Source organism: Schistocerca americana, chromosome X, assembly GCF_021461395.2.
Source record: "Schistocerca americana isolate TAMUIC-IGC-003095 chromosome X, iqSchAmer2.1, whole genome shotgun sequence".
Lineage (NCBI taxonomy): Eukaryota > Metazoa > Arthropoda > Insecta > Orthoptera > Acrididae > Schistocerca > Schistocerca americana.
Window position 1 is genome coordinate 269,123,258 of NC_060130.1, and position 12,767 is coordinate 269,136,024.

The following is a 12,767-nucleotide window of genomic DNA, read 5'->3' on the forward strand; positions in this document are numbered from 1 at the left end:
TTCAATGCCAACTTGAGTTTTGTCAGCCCCCCCCCCCCCCCCCCCCCCCCACACTCGTGTTTTGTCAACAGCTTACTGAGGAAATAAGAATAATAAAATTTATGAATCTCCACAAAACAGTTGTATATACTGTAGATCTTCGTTCCATTTACTGCCAGTGATGATCATACTAAAAGCTATGAAGGAGCTCCCTCCACTGCCCATGGTTTACCACAGGTATCTGAAAAATACTTTTCCTATGATTACTAACATTATGTTCCCTCATCTCCAGTCGTACAAAGTATCGTCCGTGAATCACATACCATTAGGTATATCCCTCACTTTTTTTTTTACACTGTCCGTGAAGTGAACTTCATTGTGAAATAGAATTTGATTTTATTTTCTGATCTCTGCAGAGAATTGGGCTGCATTCTCTCAACAAGATTCAGCATTTCTGGTTGCGATTCATAGCCAGTGTTGCAGTGTTTACTCGTGATGGATGATGATTATATTCACATCAATAATTGGTTTTAATTCTTACTCTGGCATAACAACATAATTTTCATGAAACTGTCAGAATGTACACTACTGGCCATTAAAATTGCTACACCACGAAGATGACGTGCTACAGACGTGAAATGTAACTGACAGGAAGAAGATGCTGTGATGTGCAAATGATTAGCTTTTCAGAACATTCACACAAGGTTGGCGCCGGTGGCGACACCTACAACATGCTGACGCGAGGAAAGTTTCCAACCGATTTCTCATACACAAACAGCAGTTGACCGGCGTTGCCTGGTGAAACGCTGTTGTCATGCCTCGTGTAAGGAGGAGAAATGCGTACCATCATGTTTTCGACTTTGATAAAGGTAGGATTGTAGCCTATCGCGATTGCGGTTTATCGTATCGTGACATTGCTGCTCGCGTTTGTTGAGATCCAATGATTGTTAGCAGAATATGGAATCGTTGGATTCAGGGTGGGTAATATGGAACGCCGTGCTGGATCCCAATGGCCTAGTATCACTAGCAGTCGAGATGACAGGCATCTTATCCACATGGCTGTAACGGTTCGTGCGGCCACGTCTCGAATCCTGAGTCAACAGATGGGGATGTTTGCAACAGCATGGACTATCAGCTTGGAGACCATGGTTGCAGGTACCCTTGACGCTGCATCACAGACAGGAGCGCCAGCGATGGTGTACTCTACGACGAACTTGGGTGCACGAATGGCAAAACGTCATTTTTTGGGATGAATCCAGGTTCTGTTTACAGCATCACGATGGTCGCATCTGTGTTAGGTGACATCGCAGTGAACGCACATTGGAAGCGTGTATTCGTCATCATCATACTGGCGTATCACTCGGTGTGATGGTATGGGGTGCTACTGGTTACACGTCTCGGTCACCTCTTGTTCGCATTGATGGCACTTTGAACAGTGGACGTTACATTTCAGATGTGTTACGACCCGTGGCTCTACCCTTCATTTGATTCCTGCGAAACCCTACATTTCAGCAGAATAATGCATGACCGAATGTTGCAGGTTCTGTACGGGCCACTCTGGATATAGAAAATGTTCAACTGCTGCCCTGGCCAGCACATTCTCCAGCTCTCTCACCAATTGAAAATGTCTGGTCAATGGTGGCCGAGCAACTGGCTCATCGCAATACGCCAGTCACTACTCTTGATGAACTGTGGTATCATGTTGAAGCTGCACGGGCAGCTGTACCTGTACATGCCATCCAAGCTCTGTTTGACTCAATGCCCAGGCGTATCAAGGCCATTATTACGGCCAGAGGTGGTTGTTCTGGGTACTGATTTCTCAGGATCTATGCACCCAAATTGAGTGAAAATGTAATGACATGTCAGTTCTAGTATAATATATTTGTCCAATGAATACCCGTTTATCATCTGCATCTCTTCTTGGTGTAGCAGTTTTAATGGCCAGTAGTGTATTTACAATGAAATGGGGTTTTGCCTCACCCATGAAGCCATGTCAGCAATTACATGTGGTGAATCAGATGAGATGGCTGAGTGGTTAAGATGCTGGACTCTCCTTTCGGTGGAGTGGGCCTTAAATTCCCAGCCAGATGCCTAGATTCAGGTTTTCTTTGGGTTCCTTAAATTGCTCGGAGGTAATTCTGGGATAGTTACTTTGAAGCTTGTGTGTCAGATTTCGGCCTCTGTCTGTCAGAACAAATGCTTTATCTCTAAATGACATTCTTGTCATTAGGACAGAACTGTCATATTATTTTTTATTTTCGTCTCCCTCTCTCTTCTTTATGTACTGAGTTAGTATTGGAATCAGTGAAAAAAACGAGAATACTGAGCTGGAGCTGATGCGCAAATTTCCATTGGAAAATGAAAGATGTGCTATGCATCACAAAACTGCTGTGTTTCTACAAGAAGTCAAAAGATTAAAAATCAAAGTACACCAGATCCTCATAATATCAGCACTGCTGCATATTTCTCCATCGGCTAGACATACACCACGAACAAAACTCATGTTAAGTTTGTACTGAGAATGTAAAGAGAGAATATATCAAATTTAAGAGGATGAAGAGGTCATTTATTACTTAAGACTTCATTCAAAACATTTGGAAACCTAAGAATACTACACGGATCTTCAAATAAATTATTGGGTTGAGGATAGCTTTATGTATATGAAGAGATATCAGTATGATATAACACATTACAAACTCAGTGCATTCACCAGGTAGCACTCATTGATGATGGACACCTCCATAAAAATACTGGGACATTATTGGGTACCACACATTGCGATGGAACACCTATCATTTAATCAAACACCGAACAAATAGTCTGTCATTGGTCTGCCAGTGACACAAGGCTCAAGAAATTGATACACAATTGGAATGTGCTCAGTCTGGATGTTGTTGAAGGGAAATTACTTCAACAGTGGGAAATAATCATCATGGAGACAGGATAGCAGGGTAGTTTGCATATTGTACTCCTCTTACAGTTATTTGACTCTGCAGTAATTGATAATTCTTTGATCTGATGTCTGTGCCATACTATCCCTCCACATGATACATACCTTTGCATGCTTAAGAGCAAAAATGTCTTAATAGCATCAAGATAAGAACAAACGATGATCTTAAGTGTAAGTAACCTATATGCTGAAATTTTTTTGATAGACTTTGTGTTTGCCGTTGCTTATAGAAAATTATTTATTTCACTATTGCAATTTTGGCCCTTGGGTGTGATTGCATGAGTGCTATTCACCTCCATCATTGTTATGTGATCTTGCCACTATTGTGCAGGAAGAGTGGTGTAAGGTTCCCTTGAAAACCATACATGATCTGTATCCATTCATTTGGAGGTGACTGGATTTGTTGCACTTTTGTCGTTTCCCTTTTTTTCTCTACCCACTGTATAAGACACACTGTATATAGTTTTAACTGTCCTTTCCTGAAAAACAGTGAAGTATACTCAAAGATTTACTATTGGAATGAATAAGTAAAGCAATGACAATGCTGTCTTTGAAATTCTCTCAGATGCCTTCCTTCTGGGAGTCATTAACATTTTCATTTGTGCCAAATGCTGCATTTAGGCATGTCAGGCTCTAGTCGAAATTGTAGAATTCTAAGGCAAATGTAACAAGCAACATCCTTTTGGAAATTGGCCAAATCAGTAACAGTTCTTCCAGTAATATTTTTCCTCATCACAGGTTTCATCATCCCACATCTCTTGCATTTTCTCTGTACTGGCCAGAGTAAAACAGCAAAATATGCTTTTGTCACAGCAGTCTGCAGTGACAACAGAAGTCTGTCTATTCTGAAATTTCCTTTCTCACAATGAAATTTGCACTCCTTACACATGGCTCCCTTCCTCTGGAAGGAGCTGAACTGTATCAACATGAACACAAGAGAACAGCACAAAACAAGTAAATATATGAGGAAATTTAAATATTTCATGGAAAACAAACCATGCTTGCAAACAGGAGAAGATAACACTGACTGAATCAGTTTCAACAGACTAGCAAAGCTGTGGGAGTTGTAGTATGTATTAAGCTCAGTTTCACCCCATGAACCTTGACATCTATGGAAGTTTGCTTTTGGTACATGTTTCCTAATGATGCTATTCGAAAAACAGTGACAGTATTAAATGACTCTGTGAAAACAGTGTACATTTACTGTCATGGTGTGTGTCAGAAAATTTTCATTGGTAGTTAGCAAAGGAGGGAATATGGGGGATTAAAGAAGTGACATTTTGCCACTTTCCCTGTTCCTTGCTGTAACACTCGTTGGATTCCTCTTTGCTGCTTTCCCATACCTTGCTACCTTGCTATTCAGAATGTCCAGTTTATTTCACCTCAAAATCATCTAACATTCAACATGTAATTACGAGGGCTATCCACAAAGTACATTGCGTTTTGGAATTAAAAATAAATAAAGTATTGGAAATTTTTTTTATTATATACAGATGAAAGCCACACTTAAATACTACTTTTCTACATAGTTGTCATTTAAATTAAGGCACTTATCGTAGCGATGGACGAGCTTGGAAATTCCTTTGTCATAAAATTCGGCCGCCTGCACCTTTAACCACATGGTTACCTCTTCTTTTGGGACAGAAAAGTGTGATTTTTGTGGATTTCCCGGAAAGAGGCACTACAATAAACTCTCAAAGGTATTGCCAAACTCTGCACAACCTCAGAAGAGCAATACAAAACAAGTGCAGGGGAAAGTTGGGCTCAAAGATCTTGCTGATTCACGACAACGCCCGGGCCCACACGGCAAATGCCACTCGTGAAGTTCTCGAATCTTTTAAGTGGGAGTTGTTTCCTCATCCGCTGTACAGTCCCGACCTGGCACCGAGCGACTTCCACTTATTCCCAGCAATGAAGAAGTGGTTGGCTATGCAGCGTTTTGATGGAAGACGCACAGCTTCAAGAAGAGGTAACCACGTGGTTGAAGGCGCAGGCGACCGAATTTTACGACGAAGGAATTTCCAAGCTCATCCATCGCTACGATAAGTGCCTTAATTTAAATGGCAACTATGTAAAAAAAGTAGTATTTAAGTGTGGCTTTCATCTCTATATAATAATAAAATTTTCCAATACTTTAATCATTTTTAATTCCAAAACATAATGTACTTTGTGGATAGCCCTTGTACGTGGTAACAGTGACTTTAAAGTGTGGGGTAGTGTTTTTGGTATACTTCGTACAAACAGATCAGCCTCTTAGCAACCCCATGTCTTACTTATAATCTATCAGAATTATTACCAGAAGACTACCTGTGCAGTTAGAGACATACGTTAATTGTAGAAAAGATAAAGGGAAGAACACTGAAGTTTTCACTAAGTTACTACAGAAACTTCTAGACATAGTAATTATATGATACATGTGAAGAATAGGACAATAACACCCGAAGCAAATAGCTGTATTGGAGTGATAAATGTGAAGAATTGGAGAATAATACCTGAAGCAGACGGATGTATTAAAAAACACCTATAATAGGTTTCTATTCTAGATGTAACGGATTCCCAGTGTGAATGTGGTACAGCGACTTACTTTGATGTATCACACCTGTAGCTAGGAAACCGTTTACTTTTGGCCAATAGTTGAGAAAGCTGTATGGGTAACTTCAAAGTTATTAATTATTAGTGAGTTGCAGACTGTATTGATGGAATTGGAATGTGGAAAACACTTACTAGCATTGATGCACCTTGGAATATGAGTTGGAAGAGTGTCAACTGTGCAGACAAAATCAAACTGCTCAGAAATATAGGAAAGGAACATGTATAGGCATAAGAATAAATTTTCCCTTCACTGTTTGCGATTTAGAGGAGTGGTAAAAAAAGCTGGTAATCATGAAATGAAGGATGTAGATAATAAAAACAGATTGTTGTGTGTTTAGGTAAAACATAGGAGGAAATGAATTTTAATTTCCTCACTAGTTAAAAAGCTAAAATTGTGATTTAATGTGGAGGAATCATAATGCTACCTCAAAACTGAGATTTGATGGTTCAGTTGTTATTCTATACCCAAAGCCAGACTTTTAGAGGGCGAATTAATAGAAATATGCAATTGATCTCATTAAATTGATGAATTGTTTCCTTTGATGTTTAAAGCAATGAGGCTGATGTAACAGGCAGTTGCTGACGCAAAAGAATTGAGAGAAAGTCTACAGAAAAACTTCATGTCCTTATTGATGCTATGAAAGTGCTATGTAATGATATATTTGAAGTAAATACATACTGTAAACAAGTGAGGCGATACAAACATTATATAAAATCTATTTGAGGGAACTTACATCATTAACTTTTTGTGATTAATCAGTATTCAGGTAACAGTGTCTGGTTTTATTACAGACAGTACCACTCTTTTCATAACTACCTGTAAATGAATTTTTAAACTGTTATAGTTTGGTTATATATCCTGAATTAGGTTAAAATATCGAGATCTTACTTTGTAAATAGCTTTCAGACTGAGAACTCGAATTTAAAATTTCTGCTTTTAAGACAACATTTTTAAGTTTTCACCTTGTTTGTTGATATAATTTCCCTGTTACTAAAATTTTGTTTTAAGTTACCTTTCATTGTAGTGACCCTTGCTAAGTGCCAAAAAATAATCCTGCTGAAACTGCGGAAAACAGTAGTTACATAGTTTGAAAATATGATCAGCCTGTCGTATTTGGTTTTGCATATTATTTTTATTTTTTTTATTTGCTATTCCATGTACCATTGGCTCCATAGCAAATCTATTTATTTATTTATTAATTATTTATTCTTATTTTTTGCAAGAAAATAAAAGTTATGTTTGAAGTCATAGATCAGATATAGTCAGTCAAAGCATAATGATTTTATGTCTAGACATCTCCCATTATATATATTTTTAATTCTGAGCAGTTCCTTACTCGTGAAAAAATTGTGATATTGTCAAAAGACTAACATGACATCTTAGACTGAATTTTTCCAGAAATTCTATATGATTTTTTATATGTAAGTACAATGTATTTTTTTTTTTTCTTTACAGGGTCGAAGAGAGATTAAAGACAAATGTAGGTAGTTTGAAATTGAGATAGAGGCAAATTTCTGTTCTGTTGCTTCATGAAACAAATAGCTCATGTGGAAATCGTGATCAAATTTGAGAACACTAGGTCAAAAGCATCACATTTGGGAAGAATAAAAGCCATGTTGTTGAAAGTGTGTTCGATATGGTGCAGAAAACTGCCTCAACTCATCTCATTTGCACCCCATTTTCAAAACCTGCCCATATTAGCCTTAGTAGGCCCACTTGTAACCCTACCAGGAGTTCCATTGTGTACCAGGCAACATCAGCAGCAGTCACACAGTCTGTGGATAATTCACGAGAAAATTGTGTATCTAATAGGACACTTGTTCCATTTCATTCTCAATCATCTCCTGAAGAATCCATGAGGCTGATTTTTCAGTTAGGGGCAAATGTTGTTGTATCATCTGATGCACAAGTGACATCGAATACATTTAATGTTTCAAAAACACAACCTGTACATTCTGTGCAAAACAAAACACATACTAGCCGTCACACTGGAGCACAGATAAATATTCAAAAAATATCCCAGCCAGTACAAAGAACATCATCATCCAACACAAAATTTCCTCAGCAACAAGCAAGAGTAACACCAAAAGTTGCACAGGTGATGCCTAAACCATCTTGCATAGTTGCAGTTCAAACACCAAAGCTGTTAACTCCACAGGAGTAAGTATCAGACTTGAAATATTTCTGTTAACTTTGCAAATTTGTAAGATATCCATGAAAATATTTGTAGTCTCTTTAGATCATTTTCGTTCTCAAAGTAATAAGAATTTTAGACAGTTACTAACACACAAAGTTTTCGTTTTATTGTTAATAGTCCAGGGTCATGAACATAAATACTTATATTGAATGATTAAAATAATTACATAAGGCAGACTTGTATGAAACACTGTATGTGGATGGATATTAAAGTGTAGAAATAGATACAAAAATGGTAAGTATCTTTATTCACTGCAAAGGATTGTCATTTTACTATTTTCACGTGTTTACATTGACTTTACTTTACAGTCATGACCAAAAGGATGATGTAAACTCGAGGAGAGATGGAGAACAAAGTGCAGAAATTCATGGAAGAACTGGTAAAACAGTACCAGTGAACAGTAGCACAGCACCATACCGGGTGCAGAGAAAGGAAACAAGAATGGAGATAGTGAAGGTGCACATCCTGATTTATTAGTAGTTTATTTTATTTTCTTCAGAGTCAGAGTTTTGTGAGGTACTTTATCATGTTTTTTTTTTTAATACATCAGTGTTTTGCTAATTGCTGGTTACCAAAGGATGAGTTAATGTTTGGAGTTGATTATTAATATCTTCATTCATTGTTCTTGATGGCTGTAGCTTTGCGATTCACAAAAAGCAAAGTACGGGTTGCTCACATATTCTGAGAATGATTGAACTTGAGCTTCAATGGAAGTTTCAGATGTAATAGCTCAAATGGTCTTTTGCAGTGAATAAAAACCAGTACGAAGGTTTTGTTTGAAGCAAGAATTTATCACAGTCTATAGACATGTCTTTTCATGAGTGGTATCCGCAGTCGTCTGTTCATCGCCCATCTGCTTGTTTTTCTTTCTTATTACTTAATTCATTAAATTGATTGCAGTACATTCATTAGTGCAGTGGTTGTGGTTTCAGTTTTGGTTAGGCTGTGGGATTATAAGTCTTCTCTTCCATTTCCCATGAGCATTTTGAAATACTATGATAGTTGAAGTTGTTACGTATTCCATATCAAAATTTTGAGAGATGGAACCTGTGATTGTGGATAGTTTGCAAAAGTTGAGCTGATCTACAAAATATATAGTGCGAGCAAGCGAGAGAGAGAGAGAGAGAGAGAGAGAGAGAGAGAGAGAGAGAGTTTAAACACTCTTGTCCTGAAGAGTTGGTAGTTTAGTAAGAGTTACCTCTAGTATTAATGTTCCTATATGGCAGTGGACAGTTTAAAGTGGGTATTGTTCCCCCTGAATAATTTTATTTTCTAAGCACAGTTTCCTTTATTGTAATAATTCTTTTAGTTTTTTTTTTAGTTTTTAGATCTGATGAAAGTTTACTACAGAGCTAGTTGATCACAGAAATAATACATAAACTTTATAAGGATTTTAGTAACAACAGTGTAAAGAAAAGTCATGTTGAGTAATTATGGTACAAAGAACAAAGCTTTTGAAATGAAATTTCTGTGCAGTTAGTGTCCCAAATTTTTATCTGAAGGGAAAATATTACTTTTCTTAGATTATTCATTGATTTCATAGTTCAACTTACACAAATCACTGTAAACAGTTATGGCTGTTGTAATTCAAAATAACAAAAATGTTGACTATCGTGATGGTAATTATGGTGGATATACAGCCACAATTGGGTAGTTACACACTACCTTCAACACTGCTGCCACTACCACAAGTTGCTGCAGTTTTGTTTTTGTCATCTTCAACATCATGAGTAGCTGCGGCAGCCACCACCTTCACTACAAGCAAGCACCACCACTGCCACCGCGCCACCACCACCACCACCACCACCACCACCACAACCACCGCCGCCACATCAGCAGTGTCAAGAATAACTCCAACAGCAGCAGTCACATCACATCTGTAATCAAGCTTATGCCTCTGTTGTTGCATCCATGATGAGCCATTATCTTTGTGATTTTTATTGTGTTGATGACAGAAAATAAACATTTCTGGTTTTCAAAGATTAAGGCATATTAGAGATATATAGACACACAATTGTTTTAAAATTATTAGATATTGCCTAAGCACAACTAGTGACATAATGTACATATCTTGTTGGTTACAGAAGAATTACAATTTCTGCCAGAAGTGTTAATTATTGCAACTTGTTGCCTTACATATATGTGTATCACATTTAGAAACTGTAAGTTAAAAATTGGAAAGTTATTTTGTCTACGTCACTGTGAAATAATATTTCACCCCCTCGCCCCCCAATCACAGTAAGAGTTGCTCACAACTTGCAGTTCCCATTCAGTCATAATTTTAACATGATAGCTAAAATGGTGGTATGAGATTCGATTCTGTATTGGAACCAAAGCAAGCATCAGACATGCGTTCTTGAATATTCTCAGAGATTACTCAAAACTTGAGCATGTGACACATCAGTTATTTCTTGTATACAGGACGTCCTAAGAGTCATCAGGTACTTTTTTTCTGGTGTTCCTAGTTTCATTTGTGTGTGTGTGTGTGGGGGGGGGGGGGGGGGGGGGGTAGTTGAATCAAAAACTAATTGTGGGGTTACGTGTGACAACCAGTGTCTGTGGAAATAGTCCATTTGCTTTCACAATATAAATTAAATGTTCCCCTATAACTTTAATTTCATCTGAATAATTGATAGAGCAAACTTGAGTTACTGTTGTTATGTGATACTCGGTTCATGATTATTTATTGACATTCATAGCAAAAGACAAAAAATGATCTGTGTTACCATCAGCAACTGAACACAGCAGATGAGACACAGCATGATGGAACATACGTGGCGGTGCATGATAAGTCACCTGATTTGTTTCATGAATAACATATTTGTTGTTGACAAGATTTGTAATTTATTGATGTAGAAGTAAGGAATACAACTTGGAAATACAACCTAATGAATTACATGTTCAGTATAACTGCCATTTTGATTTACAACTTCTTCAAGTCACACACATACATTTGTGATGACTCTCTGACACAAATATTCTGGAATGGTGCAGCATAACTCTACAATCATGGCTCTAAGTTGCACTGCGTTGTCGGGTTTTCTGTGGTACACCTTCTTCTTGAGGAACCCTCAAAGGGAGAAATCACATGGGTTAATGTCCGAGCTGTGGGCCAGCCACATTCCTCCTTCTTCCTAACGTTCTGGTAATGTGTTTGACAATACCCTAAGGCCAAGTCTTTCATGTAGGAAATCAAGCACAGTGTTGGCAGTATGGAGGCGTGCTCCATCCTGCATGAACCATTGTGTCTGTAGTGGAAGACATGAGGCCATGAGTTGAGGAAAGAACTGGTTTTGCAGCATGTGTAAATAGCTTTCACTGATTACTGTAGCATCGAAGAAGAACAGACTGATGATTCCATGGCTTGACATCACGATCTACATGCACACTTTCTCCCCATAGGTGTCTTTTGTGTGGATTATTTGCGGAGTTTCACATGCCGAGAATCAAACATTCTGTTTGTTCACAACACCGTTCACGTAAAAATAAGCTTCGTCAGAAAAGCACGTGTTGTGTAGCACTGCCTGTTGGTCTAGCTCTATTGCCCACCTTGAAAACTGCTGTTTCCACTCACCTCTCGCAGTAAGCTTACGCGCCACAGTCATCTTTTATGGATTCAAGCGAAGGTTGGATTGAATAATTTCTTATACAGATTGGCGTGAAATTACCAACTCGGTACTGGCTTTTCTTGTTGATTTACAAGGACTGCAAGTCAGAGCTACTCGAACTGCTCCACTGTTTTGTGGCGAACATACTGTACGTGCATGTGACTGCTGACACTCCAAAACATATCCAGTACCTTCAAATTTTTGATGCAAAATGCATATTGTCTGTGGGCTGGGAGCCCACCATGTGCCGAAATGAGCACAAAACCTTCTCTTTGTCAATGTGACGCTGTTCGTCGCTGCAAACTGTAACACAGACTTTGTCTTTCGTATGACGGTCAACCATCCTTTGTCTGCCATCGTGGCAAACTGAAATGGTTGACTCACAATGGAGGCTATCAACTCGTGATGACATCTGGCATAATTTCCATAAACTGCACAAAGTTGAACGTACAATTTGAAAGTTATTGTGCCAATAGTATACTTGTAGGGTCAAAATTCAATTGGGTGACTTACCGTGTGCCACCCTGTAAGTGCTACACCTACCATTCTCACTTTTGCTGCAAATACAGATTAGTTTTGGACTTTTGCGTTCTCCATCAGTGCATACCAGTGAACTGAATGGGAAATAATAGGTGAAACACAGTTTAGTTAGCCAAAGTGATAAAGTTTCTTTTACAATGGTTGTTGCGTGAAACACCCCACGAGCTATATTTATTTGGACTGATTCAGCCTCCAGCTGCATATCACAGGGAATTGAAATTGTTTTTAAAAACATGGGAGAAATGGGGTTTAACATCTCTAAACAAGAGCACCTGCTATATTTACGAATATTCTGATAAATAGGAGACTGGAATTTTCCTAAGCTCTTAACATCAGAGACTTACAAAGGATTGTAGTAATTGACAGTTGTGTGGGGAAGTTTATATTTTGGTAAAGATATCTTAAGAGAGGGAGCTAATTTGAGAATGATCCTGTTGATTGGGTTAGGTATTCTACATAATTATCCAATGAAGGTGTGGTGTTATACCTAATTAATTCATGAAATTGAAAGCAATGTCTGTACTCATGTACTGTTTTGTAAGTGTGAGGCTTTGTTTTTCATACAGTAGGATTTAATGTTTGTACATTTTCATTCATTTTCCATTTGATGCTAATTGTGGATATTCTGAAGAAAATATGTTTGTATGTAAGTGTGTGGAATGTTACAAACTAACCAAGATCCAGAATAAGCTGCAACCAATTTCTGTGTGCCAGGGCATTTAACTGTATTTTATCATCATCTTAAAGTAAAACCTCATAAGTAAGGGCGCTCAGCTTTTGTTAAACACCATTTACTACCTTCACAAATACACTTAAAAAATACACAAAATTGTTAGAAAAAAATCATACATTTCTGACATAATAAGTGGGTACTTTTTGAGTCACAAATTTCTCCAAATG

At 37.9% G+C, this 12,767-nt stretch overlaps 1 protein-coding gene across 1 annotated transcript in view; it reads left to right on the forward strand.

Annotated features, from left to right (window-relative positions):
* Positions 1-12,767, forward strand: part of LOC124555535 — a 319,899-nt gene that overhangs the window by 88,902 nt on the left and 218,230 nt on the right. Inside the window, exons 3-4 of the mRNA XM_047129490.1 lie at positions 6,978-7,682; positions 8,028-8,175. Of these exons, the coding sequence (XP_046985446.1) occupies positions 7,159-7,682; positions 8,028-8,175 (672 nt within the window). The 5' untranslated portion in view covers positions 6,978-7,158. The remainder of the gene's footprint in view (positions 1-6,977; positions 7,683-8,027; positions 8,176-12,767) is intronic.